We start from the raw sequence: 15,085 nt of genomic DNA on the forward strand, positions 1-15,085 counted from the left end.
GGGTATTACGGTATGAATGAGATCAGAACACTGAGAAAAATTGCAATTGTATTTTTCACGGCCTAAGATGGGTGTATATGGAATTGTCAACGTAACCCCAAATCATTTACTTTCACGAAAATTCCTTCATTTGTCTAAACTAAGGAGTAATCGTTTTTTCTTTTTATAGTTAAGAATTGATCGTAAGCTGTCAATTTTTTTAAAGTTTCAAGACTGTGTATCCGTGATTACAACACCATCAAATAACAATGACCATTATTTCAAGCAACATAGCATCTACCGACAGTTCCGAAATAGAAATAAAAGTACATGTTTTGATTATATAAAGTGTGCACGTGGGCTTCTCTTCCACTCGATTCATCAAATATATAAGAACATGCGACGAACTAGGAACCCGAAGTATTGATTTTTAATGTTACGACGTCGTTTTATAAATCTAGTTTGCAATTATGCATTTTATCTCGAGAACAAGATATTTTGCCTTATTGATTCGCATGCAATAGAGACTCTAAGACGATACCCCTGGGCTTGTTAAGATAGCTACAAATAGGCGAAATGTCCTTGTTCGTAATAATGAATGCTGGAATGAAAACAAAGAAATACTAAAACAGCTAGTGCAGATTTTTATGAGTTCTACAATTGCCAAATATATATTACGAAAAAGACACCATCGGCCTAAAAACTAGTTAGATTTCAGTTTTTCGGTTCTATAGATTCACCGAGAGTTCATGTCACTGAACATATAACGTGCATTTGTATAACCAAAGATAACAAAAGAAATGAAACAATGGCATCGTTGGTAAACTTTCATTGAGAGCGTTGTCCAGAACCTTTGATTTTGTTTAACTGCATCATTTATCAATTGGGAACTTATCATGCCGGTTGGACAAAAATTAATTAAAATCACAAAAATACCAAACGCCGAGAAAAAATCAAAACGGAAAGTCCCTAATAAAATGGCAAACTCAAAAACTTAAACATACCACACGAATTGATAACAACTGTCATGTTCCTAGTACAGGCATTTTCTTATGTAGAAAATGGTGGATTAAACCTGGTTTTATAGCTAGCTAAACATCTCACTTGTATGACAGTCTCATACAATTCCATTATATTGACAACGATGTGTGAACATTTTTCAAAGTCCACAGCCTATCAAAAGCGCTTGGTGAGTTGCTGATAAAACCAAAAAGAACCGAAAGTAAACTGAATGAAAACCATACATGGAATAGGCTTGAAACTGAATTACATGTTGTAGTAAAAGTTTTTAAGTGCTTAAATTTGAAATCTGACTATCTGTATACTAATTTACTTCTGGTGGTCATTTATTTTCTCAGCGAAAGCCGAATTTAATATTGTTGTATAAAAGATGTCTTTATATTATTTTTGTCAAAATTAGATCAATGTGGCTTCATATATTCAGAAGAGATAATGGAAATGAAAAGACGAACACAAAGACAATGGCCATGAGAGCATATGCCAAGTCATCGCAATCGTGTGAGGAGTTAATTTTTTTCTTCAAATACCCAGAAAATTGAGCATGATTGTTATTACTTCAGCAAAAGTATTTAATATATTTTAATTGTATGCCATATATGGTATAAGGAATACATTGACAATTTTATCATTTTAATCAGCAAGAACCATATCATTTGTAATTTGTGGTATTTTTGATTGTCGTCATTTGAAATACAAGAAATCATAAAAAAAAAATATTGGAGAAATCCATAACTTTTTCACGAACAGCCTTTCAATTGATGAAATCTTTTTCGTTTTGAATATTTTTTTTTATATAGCCTTAAAAATATACTCTATATATTTATTTTGTTTATAATAGGATGACATCAAACTTCTTTTTATAAAAGATCAACTTTTGATCTTTTAACCTTTATTAGTGTTTAGTTTTTAGGCTGGTATTCAATTTGTTTTCACAGGCTTAAGAAACAGAATTCAACACATTTACACTACGATATTACACCAAAAATAATCTTTTGTACCAACAATGTTAATTTTCATATTTTAAAGCAATTATTTCAATACCTTTATTCAATACACATATAGGTATTCTGTTTATATATATTAAAGTTCTTGGACCTTATGACGGATTAAAAGACAATTTTGACGTGTCGTTTTAATTCATACCTGTCATGTATGAGATCAATCAATATTCAAAGTGGTTTGTTTTTCTGTAGATTCTATCACAGGTATTTGAACGATTTTATGTAGGTTTAATATTTATGAATTATCGGTTATCAGCTACGAACGTAAAATGTTGTATGCGGTCCAATGAGTGTTATACACTTTAAAATCGGTTATATATAGTGCAGGATGGTTGAATTGACTTTTAAGTAGTATTTATATGAGGGGACAGTTATGATATGGAGTGCAACTTTGACACAGTCATGACTGGGTACGGAGACTGCAACTCAAATGGAATGATCAATGGATACAGTGACCAAAAGGATACACTATTAGATAAGGAAACTAGCTACTGGATGAAGAATAAACCAAAGCCTAAAAAACATGCAGAGAAACACAGAGTGGTAAGACTCTAAATTTATTTTCATTTGTGCTGCTTACTTTTCAATAAGGCTTGATATATGCAGAGACATATATATGACTTGTACCAAGTCAGGAATATGACAGTTGTTGTCCATTTGTTTGATGTGTTTTATCATTTGATTTTGCGGTTTGATTAGGGACTTTGCGTTTTGAAGTTTCCTCGGAGTTCAGTATTTTTATGATTTTACTTTTTTTTTTATAATATACAGTATATATCTCTGATACATGCATGCACTATAAAATGAAATTGATTTATAAATTCAATTTAAGCTTAATATACGCAATCGCATGTCGGTTCAAATGAAATTGATTTAAAAATGATACAAGATAGTCATTTCATTACAGGTATAAATGACAATGCCTAGCATCTCCACTTCGTTTAAGTTTAAAATATTTAATGTAAATTTTCATGGTTTTGTTATCTTTACCACATTGGTGTAGAATTGTAAGAGGTATATGTGGTTTACTTAATAGAATAATATTTAGTTTTCAATACAACGTGTGTGTTTCGCTCTAATGAAATTCATTTCACTACATTTAATTGATATAAATCTAAATATCTTAATTGGGTTTTATTGTAAATATATAAATTGCAACATCATGTTTTCCCTTGAATATATAATACCCTTCTTACAGGTTCATTTTTTCATATAAAAACAAAAGAAAACGTTGTATACTACAGGGCTAATATGTAAACAGGTTTTATACTGATGTTTGGCGACCGACGTTAGATTAAAAATGCAATCATTCTATACCATAACTTTGTTTTGCATTTGAAACATTTTTTTAAATTATAAGCATGGTACCTCTGATAATTATGTAGATAATAATTTTTAACTTTGGGAGAAGTGACAAAGCTTTCATAAGAACCCATATCATCGTTTTCTGGAATAAGTTTAATGCACACCAATGTTTGATTTCATCTAAAATGAATCTTCCGAATACTTTAATGTAAAGAATTTACATGTACTGAGACATGTGAAATCAGGATATAATATAACGGGAAGTAAATAGGTTTTTATGGTTGACAATAGTTTAAATACTTAATAGTCTTCTCATTTACGTAGAAACAATTAAGTAAAGGCGTTCGAGGTAAAATGTCACGTTATTTTCTACATTTTTTTTCACCACAGTGCAGTATTCTGATTCCGGTGGAAAACAGCAAGGGAAATCCAATCATAAATGACCTTAGATGTACTCAAGGTCCTTTTTTGTTATATAGCTTCAACTGTTTCGGATCTTACTCATCCTTGACTACCAAATACTCTCCTTTGAGCGTGCATAAAGAAGGTTAAACAAGAAATGCGCTTCAGATTCATGAAACTAATAATAAAAGAGGGACGAAAGATACCAGAGGGACAGTCTAACTCATAAATCGAAAATGAACTGACAACGCCATGGATAAAAATGAAAAAGACAAACAGACAAACAATAGTACACATGACACAACATAGAAACCTAAAGAATAAGTAACACGTGTTTATCAGTTAAATCTGAATTATATTTTATTTATAATTAACTTTGAATGATCTTATCACGGTGTATTCAAATTCCCCCCCCCCTTTTTGAGGAAAACATTTGGTTGGTTATATACGGAATCACTGAAGCATGATGGGAGCAGGCCCCCTCTTAGGTAGCCAGTGGGCCCACCTTTTTAAAATTTCTTGATCCGCCACTGTAGTTGGCACACTTTAATCTCACATATACTAACTAGTAAAATTTACTACATTTAAATGAACATAATAAGGTTACATTTAAAACGTATATTTAAAATTATAATTTCAAACAAGCGATCACACGTAACTTCCATTCATGAAACCTAATTACACAATATACATATTTGCTTTTTGAATTTTTACAGAAAATAAATATAAACACTACCGCTGATAACAAATATAAATATCTTAGTTTTGAAAAAACATGCAACTAAGAATGATAAAATATACAAATATATCACAGTGTTCAATTACAAATGCGTCTTTTCTAATCTTTACTTAAAATATGATAATATTAAGTACAAATGAAAAAATTGATATAATGCCAATTTTAACAAAGGTGTTATATAATATCCGTATAAAAGATAGAATCAGGGTTAGATGCTAATTTCATAAAAGCATGTGAAAACAGTCTAACGAAAGAACCGAACCGCTTTAAAATAAAATCGAGTAGCTGTTATGTCTAAAGTATGAGAGCAATGCGGATTCAATGAACATTAATACTCAATAAGGAAAGAATTCTTCAATGGAAATTAAACTAGATATACATCGAAGGGAGAACGTTGAATATTAATTATACACCTTCTTCGTGTAAATAATACCAAATCAGAAAGATACTAGTATCGATAAAGACCCACGCAAAATATATATCAAACTGCACATAAATTTTGGAAAGGCCAATTTCATTACACATCTAACGAAAATACATGTTATCTAGTTATCATTCAAAACAAATGCTTGAAGAATTTTAGTATAATACTATAACTTGATAAAAGGTTGACAGATTTTATAATAAACATTAGAGAAAAGAGTAGTTTAACGTCTTTATCAACGAATGTGAATATGAAAATAGGGAGAATAGGTCTGATTTCCAAACAAGATAAATTTCTACCTAGGAACAACTGTATCTACAAGTTACTTTAAGACAATGTGCAAACGCCGTATCCTGTAGTAACTTATAAAAGGCTCCGTCATGACAAAGTGTGACAATTTGCCAAAGAGAAATCGACGTTATCAAATATGCTCTAATTATGTTATGCTTTAGATATTTTCTTGCTTCTCTTGCTTATTGTCCTGATTTTGCCTTCTATTTCATTTCAGATTCGTTTTTCTTGTCCTCTATGTCATTTCAGAATAGTTTTGCTTGCCTTCTTTGTCGTTTCACAATAGTTTTGCTTGCCTTTTATGTTACTTAAAATTCATGTGGTTTGCTTTCTATGCCATTTCAGACATCTAAATAGTTTTCTTTGTAATCAATCAATAAGTTGTTCTCAACTCCAACAGGTCTCATGCCGTGATAACATTTACCGTCAATAGTTTATTTGCAAATTGCATTATTCTAAAATCTGTCCCGGAATTATAAAAACCATACCTGACGCTGTGTAATCGATTTTTTAGATTTCATTTATTCGATGCAAGAAGCTCTGAAAACTTTGATCTTGGTCATCAGTTTTAAAAAATTCATTTGAACATGCTGAGTCAGAAATTAATTGATAAAACCCTTTCTTTGCATATGGATGAAATTGTTGGTAGTTCTCATATGGGTTATACTGTAACATTCTTTATTCAAAATAACGTCCATTTTCATATTAATGTATAGATAGTGCATGTAGTGGGCATTAATCACTGATTGTTCATTTTCACATTTGCCAAAAAGCAAAAAAAAATTATACTGAAAAGTAATAGAAAGAAAACTCCTTCAGGTGCTTTCTTAAACACTTGTTTCAATCATTCATTGATATCTTTATGCAAACTTTGAAATAAATAATAGAAGCAAAGTGACTATGGCATTGGTATTTAATTTTACTTCGTTAAGCGATAGATGTCCTTGGAATTCGACCTTACAGATAGATAATCATTTCAATGTGTTTTAAAGTATATCTTAATGTTTTATCTTAGATTTAATATTTTAGTACTGAAACCTACATTTCAATAAAAAATTAGCCAAATGACCCGATAAAACCTATTTCCCAGGCGTGCCAGCCATTCAGGTATTGTATTATACATGTGCCAGATAAAGCGTACTGAGTAGGAGTATCTTTCTTTGTTATAAAGTTGTCTCAAGATTTCGCAATTTGGTATATGCCGCACATAACGGAAATTTATGTAAAACAAAACAAAAGTCAATACCTAAAATTTGGAAATCCAACAGTAGTAGTACATACAAAGGACAACAGTATTACCAAAAACATATTGGGCAGTACAAGACCACTCAAAACAAAAGTGCTAGTCCTTCGAAAAATCTGGACATACAAATTAAAGAATAACAACAAGGAAAAACATGTCCAGATAGCTAGACTTTGTATTAACACATTATATGATGGGGTCTAACAAGTTTCACGTGCGCATAAAACGTCTCGTTTGTCTATCTATATCATATAAAATGCCTGCACAGTGCAGCTACCTAACAGGATGCACATTAACTTAAACAATGAAACAAAGAAGGCCAATACTACTACTATACAAGGAGCTAGCTAAGGGAGCCATATGCACACTTGTTTGTTAAACACTGCTGCTAAATAAATTCTAAACAACACCGATACGGTTGAAATATTTGTCAATGGAAGACTTTTCAATGATATTTTAAAATTCGTGTTCGCTTAACACATCTTAATACGGACTTTATCAAAGACTGTTGAATTGGTGACATTTTATATCAGTTTAAATGTTTATTATTGATTAATGTATAATGAAAGAAAATCAAGCAAATGCTATCAAGCTATGAGATTAAAACTAAAAAGACATTAATTATGCATCGTATTACACAATTAAGTTATTAAATGTTCATTTATAAATTTACAATCTCGGCAAAAATTATCAAAAGCTCCATATACCATTCGTTGTCTTACGATAAATATTCTCTAAATAAGCAACATAAAAATATGTTACTGTAATGTAACAAATTTGTAATTTCATACCTCTGAAATCTGGTGGAATACATTTTTTTTAAAACCAAACAATTGGCAAATGAGCGTATTATTGACAATATAAGACTTCCTGAGGCAAAGTCGACCCCACAAAGGTTTAAATCTTTAATTCTAGATTTGTTGCTTTTTGCATTATATCCTTTCGATAGGTGTTCTAAATTTATACTTCTTCGTGACATTCCCGTCGGAAATAAGGAAAGTGGGACCAGAACGCAACACATTCTGAATCTACTGAGAAATTAAACCTTGAAATACCACAAACATATAAAACAGGAATTTCAGCTTTGTCCTAACATGTGTAGATCTCACTTTCATTTTCGCTTCAATTAAAGTGGTTGTTCGTTCGTTAAGCGGAATGCATACATTCTCATGCACATACGACGTTAAATCCGATGTCTCGGCTATGGTGACTGACACGCTTTCTTTATGTGAAAGAACCCTTGCAACAACTTTCTGATGGATCCGTAGGTGGTCTGTTGCATGACCCTACCCCTTTCTATTTCACCGTTATTTTTCAGTGGAAGTCCAAATATCCCGCCATGTATCCGTATCGATCCATACCTTGCAGAAATTGTAAATTTGTCCTGAATATGCATCGAATAACTGAAACTTGACGTGAAGTCAACAACAACAAATACATCAATTAACAACAGTTTACAACTCTAACAACTAAATTGGGTTAACGAATGTTTTCTTTTGTGTGCATTAACCAGTAACCGTTTGACCTGTTGAAATAAATAAATGCTCTTATAAACTTGGCAATTTAAGTTAGATTATGGAAGTAAAATAAATCAAACGAATGTATATGTATCCGTTATTTGTAAACAATAAAATTAAGATTTTATTTGACAGCAAGCATGTAATAATTTGTAATCTGTCCATGCATCGTCTACTGCATAGTTTTAAATCATCTGTTACAAAGTTGTGATTTAAAAAGATGACAAGTCAACATGATATTCAGAATCAGAAAAAAATATCTGATATCATAACCTATTTCAGTGCCAGCATTTCAACCTACATGTATTCAGTTATTTCAATAAAACTTTTTTGACCTATACCAACCAAGACTCAATAACAAATGATTAATGTCACGAAAATAATTTCACGTTGTGCAAAGAAACAAAAGACATGTAGTTACTGATATTATAATTATATATTTCAACAATTTGGACTTTAATTCATCGATTTTATAAAAACAACAATCATTCTTGTAGCATTTTTTCGCATATACATGTATCATTGAATGCATTTAACTGTTACCTTGTTAAATGATAACATTGTGGGCTAGATTATGCGATTATCCAATCATCTAGCTAGTAGGTTAATTGTCTAGCTGCTTGAACGTCGTCTATGAATACAATTTCTACAGTCCTGTCATGTTCAATATAATAGATATTGCATTTTTTTTATTCAATTAATTAAAACAACGAAATTTTTACAAAGTAAGTTCACAAGTGTAAATTTCTCAGGGTCGAGTTCTATGATTGCAAACTGTAAGGACCTGATAGAGGAATCTCTTCCAATCAATAACATATGGTGGTCAGTTACCTTTGGATATCAATGATCTTGACCAGCCTTTCCACAATAATCAAAGATATCTCTACTTTGCTTTATAGAAAAATGCAAAGTAATCTATTTCAATTCTAAGATGGTATAATATGTGACACCAAATGCGAGTAACTTGCTCTGTTCATATGTAATAAAGAGAATGAGACAACTACCAACCAAGATACGTCAACCCTAAAGAAAACCCCTTTTGTATTCAATACAACGTGTGGGTTTCGCTCTACTGAAATTCCTTTTAATTCATTTTAATTGACATAAATCTGAAATTGTAATTAAGTTTTATTGGTAATATGTATTATTGATTGCTGAATCATGTTTTTCTCTTGCAAATACTGCTTCTTTAATAGTTCATGACTGTGCGAAAAAAACAGAAGAAAACAGTATAAAATACTTTGTATAGATCTACAGCTTTTACATTGATGTCTAGCAAATCCGGTCCCGACGTTACCATCATTTGACAAAAATATATTATTTAGTTTTGCTTCTGAAGAATTTTTATTTTGATACTTCTCCGGGAAAACGCATAAATCTAAAAGGCAAAACATATATTCAATTTTTGGAGAAATGATATGAAAAGTACCCATTAAACTTGAAAGAATAAAATAAATACCGGGGCTTGAATTGATCTATTATATATGTATCTATACCAAATACTTTTAATATATAGAATAACTGAAAATATACTTGGAAAAATTAATGAAAACCCAGAATATACTGTTACGAGGAAGAATATAGATTTTTTGTAAGTAGCAATAGTTTAAATTCTTAATCATTTTCTATGTTTTGTAGAAGCAAATAAGGAACTAAAATTGGGGCCACATGCCATACATTTGTTCTCTCTAAATTAGCTCAGTATAGTGTTTGTATTGCTAGTGTTAGTTAAAAGAAATATTACACCCTTTCTCTCGGTTATTACACATACCCATGCACATGCTTTAGAGCCTTGTATGTTCATTTATGAGTCTTCGGTTAATTTGAATTCTAGTTTATATATAACTATATAGGAAGGTGGGACGTAACACGTATGGTGGTTTTGAATTCGACAAAAATGAATAAGAAATGGCAGTAATATTAAAGAAAGCAAACTGTATTAAGCTCCTATCTACTAACTAGTAAATGCTACTACTTTTAAACAAACCCAATTGAGGTTACCTTTAAAACGTATATTCTGTTCGACTTTGTGCTTGTTTCGGCTTTCAAACTTTTGTATCTGGGCATCACTAGTCGATCTTGTGTGGATAAAATGCACTTCTGGCGTATTAAAATGTTCAACGTGTTGCCTTTTGTTGGCTGTTGTTCGTGTGTTTCTTTGTCAATTGTATTCTCCAATTTATTTATATTGTAGTCCTGTAGTGTTGAGTTGTCATCTTAATGTTATATTTCACATGGCTATAAAAGGGGAGGTTTGGCATGCCACAAAACCAGGTTCAACCCGCCATTTTTTTCTTTAAAAATGTCCTGTACCAAGTCAGGAATATGGCCATTGTTATATTATAGTTCGTTTCTGTATGTGTTACATTTTAACGTTGCGTCGTTTGTTTTCTCTTATTTTTGAGTGTAAATTCACATTGCGACAAGACGTGTCAAGGTACTTGTCTATCCCAAATTCATGTATTTGGTTTTGATGTTATATTTGTTATTCTCGTGGGATTTTGTCTGTTGCTTGGTCCGTTTCTGTGTGTGTTACATTGTAGTGTTGTGTCGTTGTTCTCCTCTTATATTTAATGCGTTTCCCTCAGTTTTAGTTTGTTACCCCGATTTTGTTTTTTTGTCCATGGATTTATGAGTTTGAACATCGGTATACTACTGTTGCCTTTATTTATTCAAAATTATAATTTCAAACAAGCGATCACACGTAACTCTCATTCATGGGACCTTATTACACAATATACAAATTTGCTTTTTGATTTTCTACAGAATATAAATATAAACACTACCGTTGAGAACAAATATAAATATCATAGGTTTGAATAACATGCAACTAAGAATAATAAAATATACAAATATATCACTGTATTCGATTACAAATGCGTCTTTTCTAATCTTTACTTATAATATGATAAAAAGGACATATGAAAATATTGAAATCATGCCAATCTTAACAAAGGTGTTATATAATATCGGTATAAAAGATAGGATAAGGGTTAGATGCTTATTTCATAAAAAAAACATGTGAAAACAGTCTAACGAAAGAACCGAACCACTTTAAAATAAAATCGAGTAACTGTTATTTCTTAATTATGAGAGAAATGCGGACTCAATGAACATTAACACTCCATAAAGGAAAATTTCTTCAATGTAAATTAAACTAGATATACATCGAAAAGAGAACGTTGAATATTAATTATATACCTTCTTCTTCTAAATTTGTTAGTGGTTTTCAGTATTAAATTGAATATGCTGTAACATTCTTTATTCAAAATAACGTTCATTTATTACATGTTTCTATAGTTGGCAACAATCATAATCACTGATTGTTCATTTTTGCATTTATTTCAGTCATTCATTTGTAACTCTTTTCAAACTTTAAAATAAATAATTTAAGCAAAGTGTCTATGCCATTGCTTTTAAAATTTACTTCGAGAACCGATAAATGTCCTTGAAATTCGACCTCACAGATAAATAATCATTTCAATGTGTTTTAAAGTATATCTTAATGTTTTATCTTAGATTTAATATTGTTATGCAATTGTTAGATATTTTAGTACTGAAACCTACATTTCAATAAAAAATTAGCCAAATGACCCGATAAAACATATTTCCCAGGCGTGCCAGCCATTCAGGTATTGCATAATGCAGCTGCTATCAGGATGAACACTACAGTGAACAATTTCCCAGGGAAATAAAAGACAGCAAACTAAAAAAAAAAAAAAAGGGAAAGACCGACCATGCAAGGCCTGTATAGCCAGTCAACGTCGTTAAAAGCTTCAATTTATATAAAAGTATCTCAATGTGCTCTCTACTACAGGAAGCTAGAGCTCTAAGGTATACTCGTGCGCACTTGTTGGTCAAACGTTGCTGTTAAATCAAATTAAATAATAAAAAAAAACCGATGCGGTTGACTCTTAATATTAGTCAACAGATGACATTTCAACAATATTTTAAATTCGTGTTCGTTTGACACATAATATGGACTTTTACCAAAGACTGTTGAATTGGTGACATTTTATATCAGTTTAAACGTTTATATTGATTAATGAATAATGAAAGAAAATCAAACAAATGCTATCAATTTGAGATTAAAACCAATAAGACATTATTTATGCATCGTATTATACAATAAAGTTATTAAATGGTCCATTATAACCTTCCAATCAAGGCAGTACATCTCCATATACCATTTGTTGTCTGACGATAACTGTTCTCCAAATAAGCAACATAAAAAATCTGCTACTATAATGTAACAAATTTGTAATTTCATACCTCTGAAATCTCGCGGAATACAAAATTATTTTCTTTATTGAAAGCAAACAATTGGCAATTGAGCGTGTTATTTACAATATATGACTTGCTAACGCAAAGTCGACCTCTGAAAGATTTAAATCTTGAATTCTGGATTTGTTGCTTTTTAGCTCTTAATATTATTAGCCTTTCGGTGGGTGTTCTAAATTTATATTTTTCGCGGCTTTCCGTCAAAGACAACAAAAGGGGCGTCCCGAATCAGAATCCCACTTTTACTTTCGCTTCAATCAAAGGGATTGTTCGTTCCTTTAGCGGAATCCATACGTTCTCAGCCACATAAGACGTTAAATCCGCCGACTCTGCTATGATGAATGACACGGTTTATGTATGTTGAAGAAACCTTGCAACAACTCTCTAAGGACTCCGTATGTTGTCTGTTGCAGGGCAAAATCTCTACCGCTTTCTATTAGAACCTTATTTTCTAGTGGATGTTCATATTTTCCAGCCCTGTATCCGTTTAGATCCCAGAATTGTGCATTTGTCCTGAATATGCATTGGATAATTAAAACTGTACGAACAACAACTAATACACCAGTTTACAACCGTAATAACCAAATTGGGTTAACATATTGTGTTTTTTCTAGCATTAACCAATAACCGTTTGACCTGTTGAAATAATTAATGCTCTTATAATTTTGGTAAACAAGGTGGACCAAACATAAGTATATTGATCAATTATTTGTAAACAACGAAGTAGAGATTTTATTTGACAATAGAGATATCTTACTATTTGTAATCTGTCTATCATGCATCGGTTACTGATAAGTTTTAAATCATCTGGTACGAAAAATATGATTAAACAAGATGACAAGTCTACATGATATTCATGACCAGAAAAAAATATTTTATTTAATAACCTATTTCTGTGCCAGTATTACAGATGACATAATGCAACCTTCATGTATTCATGCTATTCAATTATTTCTTTAACACCTTAAAGGTTTTGACCTATACCAATAACCAAACCTTAATTTCACAAATATAATTATATGTTATACATAGAAAAAGAGACATTTAGTCACTGATATGGTAATTATCTTGTTATGATCATTGATGTATATATATCAATAATTTGGAATTTGATTCAACAGTTTCATGCAAAAAGTAATACCTTTGTAACATTTTTTGACAGCTTTCCGCATGTTTCATTGATTGTATGCATTGGACTGTTAGTTAGTTAAATAATAACATGGAGGGCTAGATTATTTTAATTGCAGCTTCATGGTTTCAATACGCTTCATAAAGTTTTTTTTTATTATAAAAGCAGAAGTAAATAATGTATACTAATTTGTATACAGCTTTTATGTTGATGTGACAAGGTGACCGACGTTATAATAAAAATACAAACATACTTCCACAATTTTGTTTTGCATTTGATTAAGGAATTTTATTTAGATTATACTTCTCCAGAAAGCAAAACAAATATTTAATTTTGGGAGAAGTGACAATGTCTTGATATTTATAAACCCAGATCATCATTTTCTTGATTAAGTTAAATGCATACCAAATGTTTGATTTCATCTGAAATGAATCTACCGAATATACTTTTAATGTAAAGAATATATATGTACTGATAATATATCATAACAAGAAGTACATTGGTTTTATCTCGGTTTTTATGGTATACAATAGTTTAAATACTAAATAGTCTTCTCATTTACGTGTAGAAACAACCAAGGACAGGCGTTCGAGGTAGAAGGTCACCTTCATTTTTCTCTCTCTCTCTAATTTCACCACAGTGTAGTTTTTTTTATAATCTATTGTTAGTAATCAACAAGGTAGAAATACAACAATTTTTCTATTGTATTCTTGATCTTTACACACACTTGTGTTCATGCTGCACAGCTTTCAATATCTATGTCCATTCATCATTCTACGTTTAATCTTAATAGCCTTGAAAATCGTATCGCTGTGGTGTCAAATTTAAAAAAAAAATGAATAAGAGTTGAAACATTACATGGCGATAAATTAAAGTAAGCAAACTTTATGCTCGTATCTACTAACTAGTTAGTTTTACTACATTTAAATGAACCCAATAAAGTTACCTTTAAAACGTATATTTAAATTTTAATTTCAAACAAGCGATCACACGTAACTCCTATTCATGGGACCTAATTATACAATATACATATTTGCTTTTTGATTTTCTACAGAATATAAATATCATAGGTTTGAATAACATGCAACTTAGAATAATAAAATATACAAAAATATCACTGTGTTCAATTACAAATGCGTCTTTTCTAATCTTTACTTATAATATGATAATAAGTACAAATGAAAATATTGAAATCATGCCAATTTTAACAAAGGTTTTATATAATATCCGTATAAAAGATAGGGTAAGTGTTAGATGATAATGTCACAAAAACATGTGAAAACTGTCTTTCGAAAGAAAGGAACAAATTTAAAATAAAATCGAGTAGCTGTTATGTCTTAAGTATGAGAGAAATGCTGATTTTATGAACATTAACACTCCATAAGGAAAATATTTCTTCAATGTAATTTAAACTAGATATACATTGAAGGGAGAACGTTGAATTTTAATTATTTACCTTCTACATGTATAGAATAACAAAACAGAAATATCTTGATAAAGATCCACGCGAATATGTATCAACCTGCACATAAATGTTTGAAAGGTCAATTTCATTACACACCTAACGAAAATACATGTAATCTAGTTATCATCCAGAAAAAATGCTTGAAGAAGTTAAGTATAATACTATAACTGGATAAAAGGTTGACAGAGTTGGTAATAAACATTAGAGAAATGTGTATAAATTAACGTCTTTATCAACGAATATGAATATGAAAATAGGGAGAGTAGGTCTGATTACCAAACAAGACAAC

At 30.7% G+C, this 15,085-nt stretch overlaps 1 protein-coding gene across 1 annotated transcript in view; it reads left to right on the forward strand.

Moving 5' to 3' along the window:
- The first annotated feature begins 2,137 nt into the window (after positions 1 to 2,137).
- The window catches only part of LOC143056786 (uncharacterized), a 33,049-nt gene continuing 20,101 nt past the window's right edge, over positions 2,138 to 15,085 (forward strand). Inside the window, exon 1 of the mRNA XM_076229949.1 lies at positions 2,138 to 2,543. Within this exon, the coding sequence (XP_076086064.1) occupies positions 2,379 to 2,543 (165 nt within the window). The 5' untranslated portion in view covers positions 2,138 to 2,378. The remainder of the gene's footprint in view (positions 2,544 to 15,085) is intronic.

The sequence above is a fragment of the Mytilus galloprovincialis genome, chromosome 13 (assembly GCF_965363235.1).
Source record: "Mytilus galloprovincialis chromosome 13, xbMytGall1.hap1.1, whole genome shotgun sequence".
NCBI classification, from domain to species: Eukaryota; Metazoa; Mollusca; class Bivalvia; order Mytilida; family Mytilidae; genus Mytilus; species Mytilus galloprovincialis.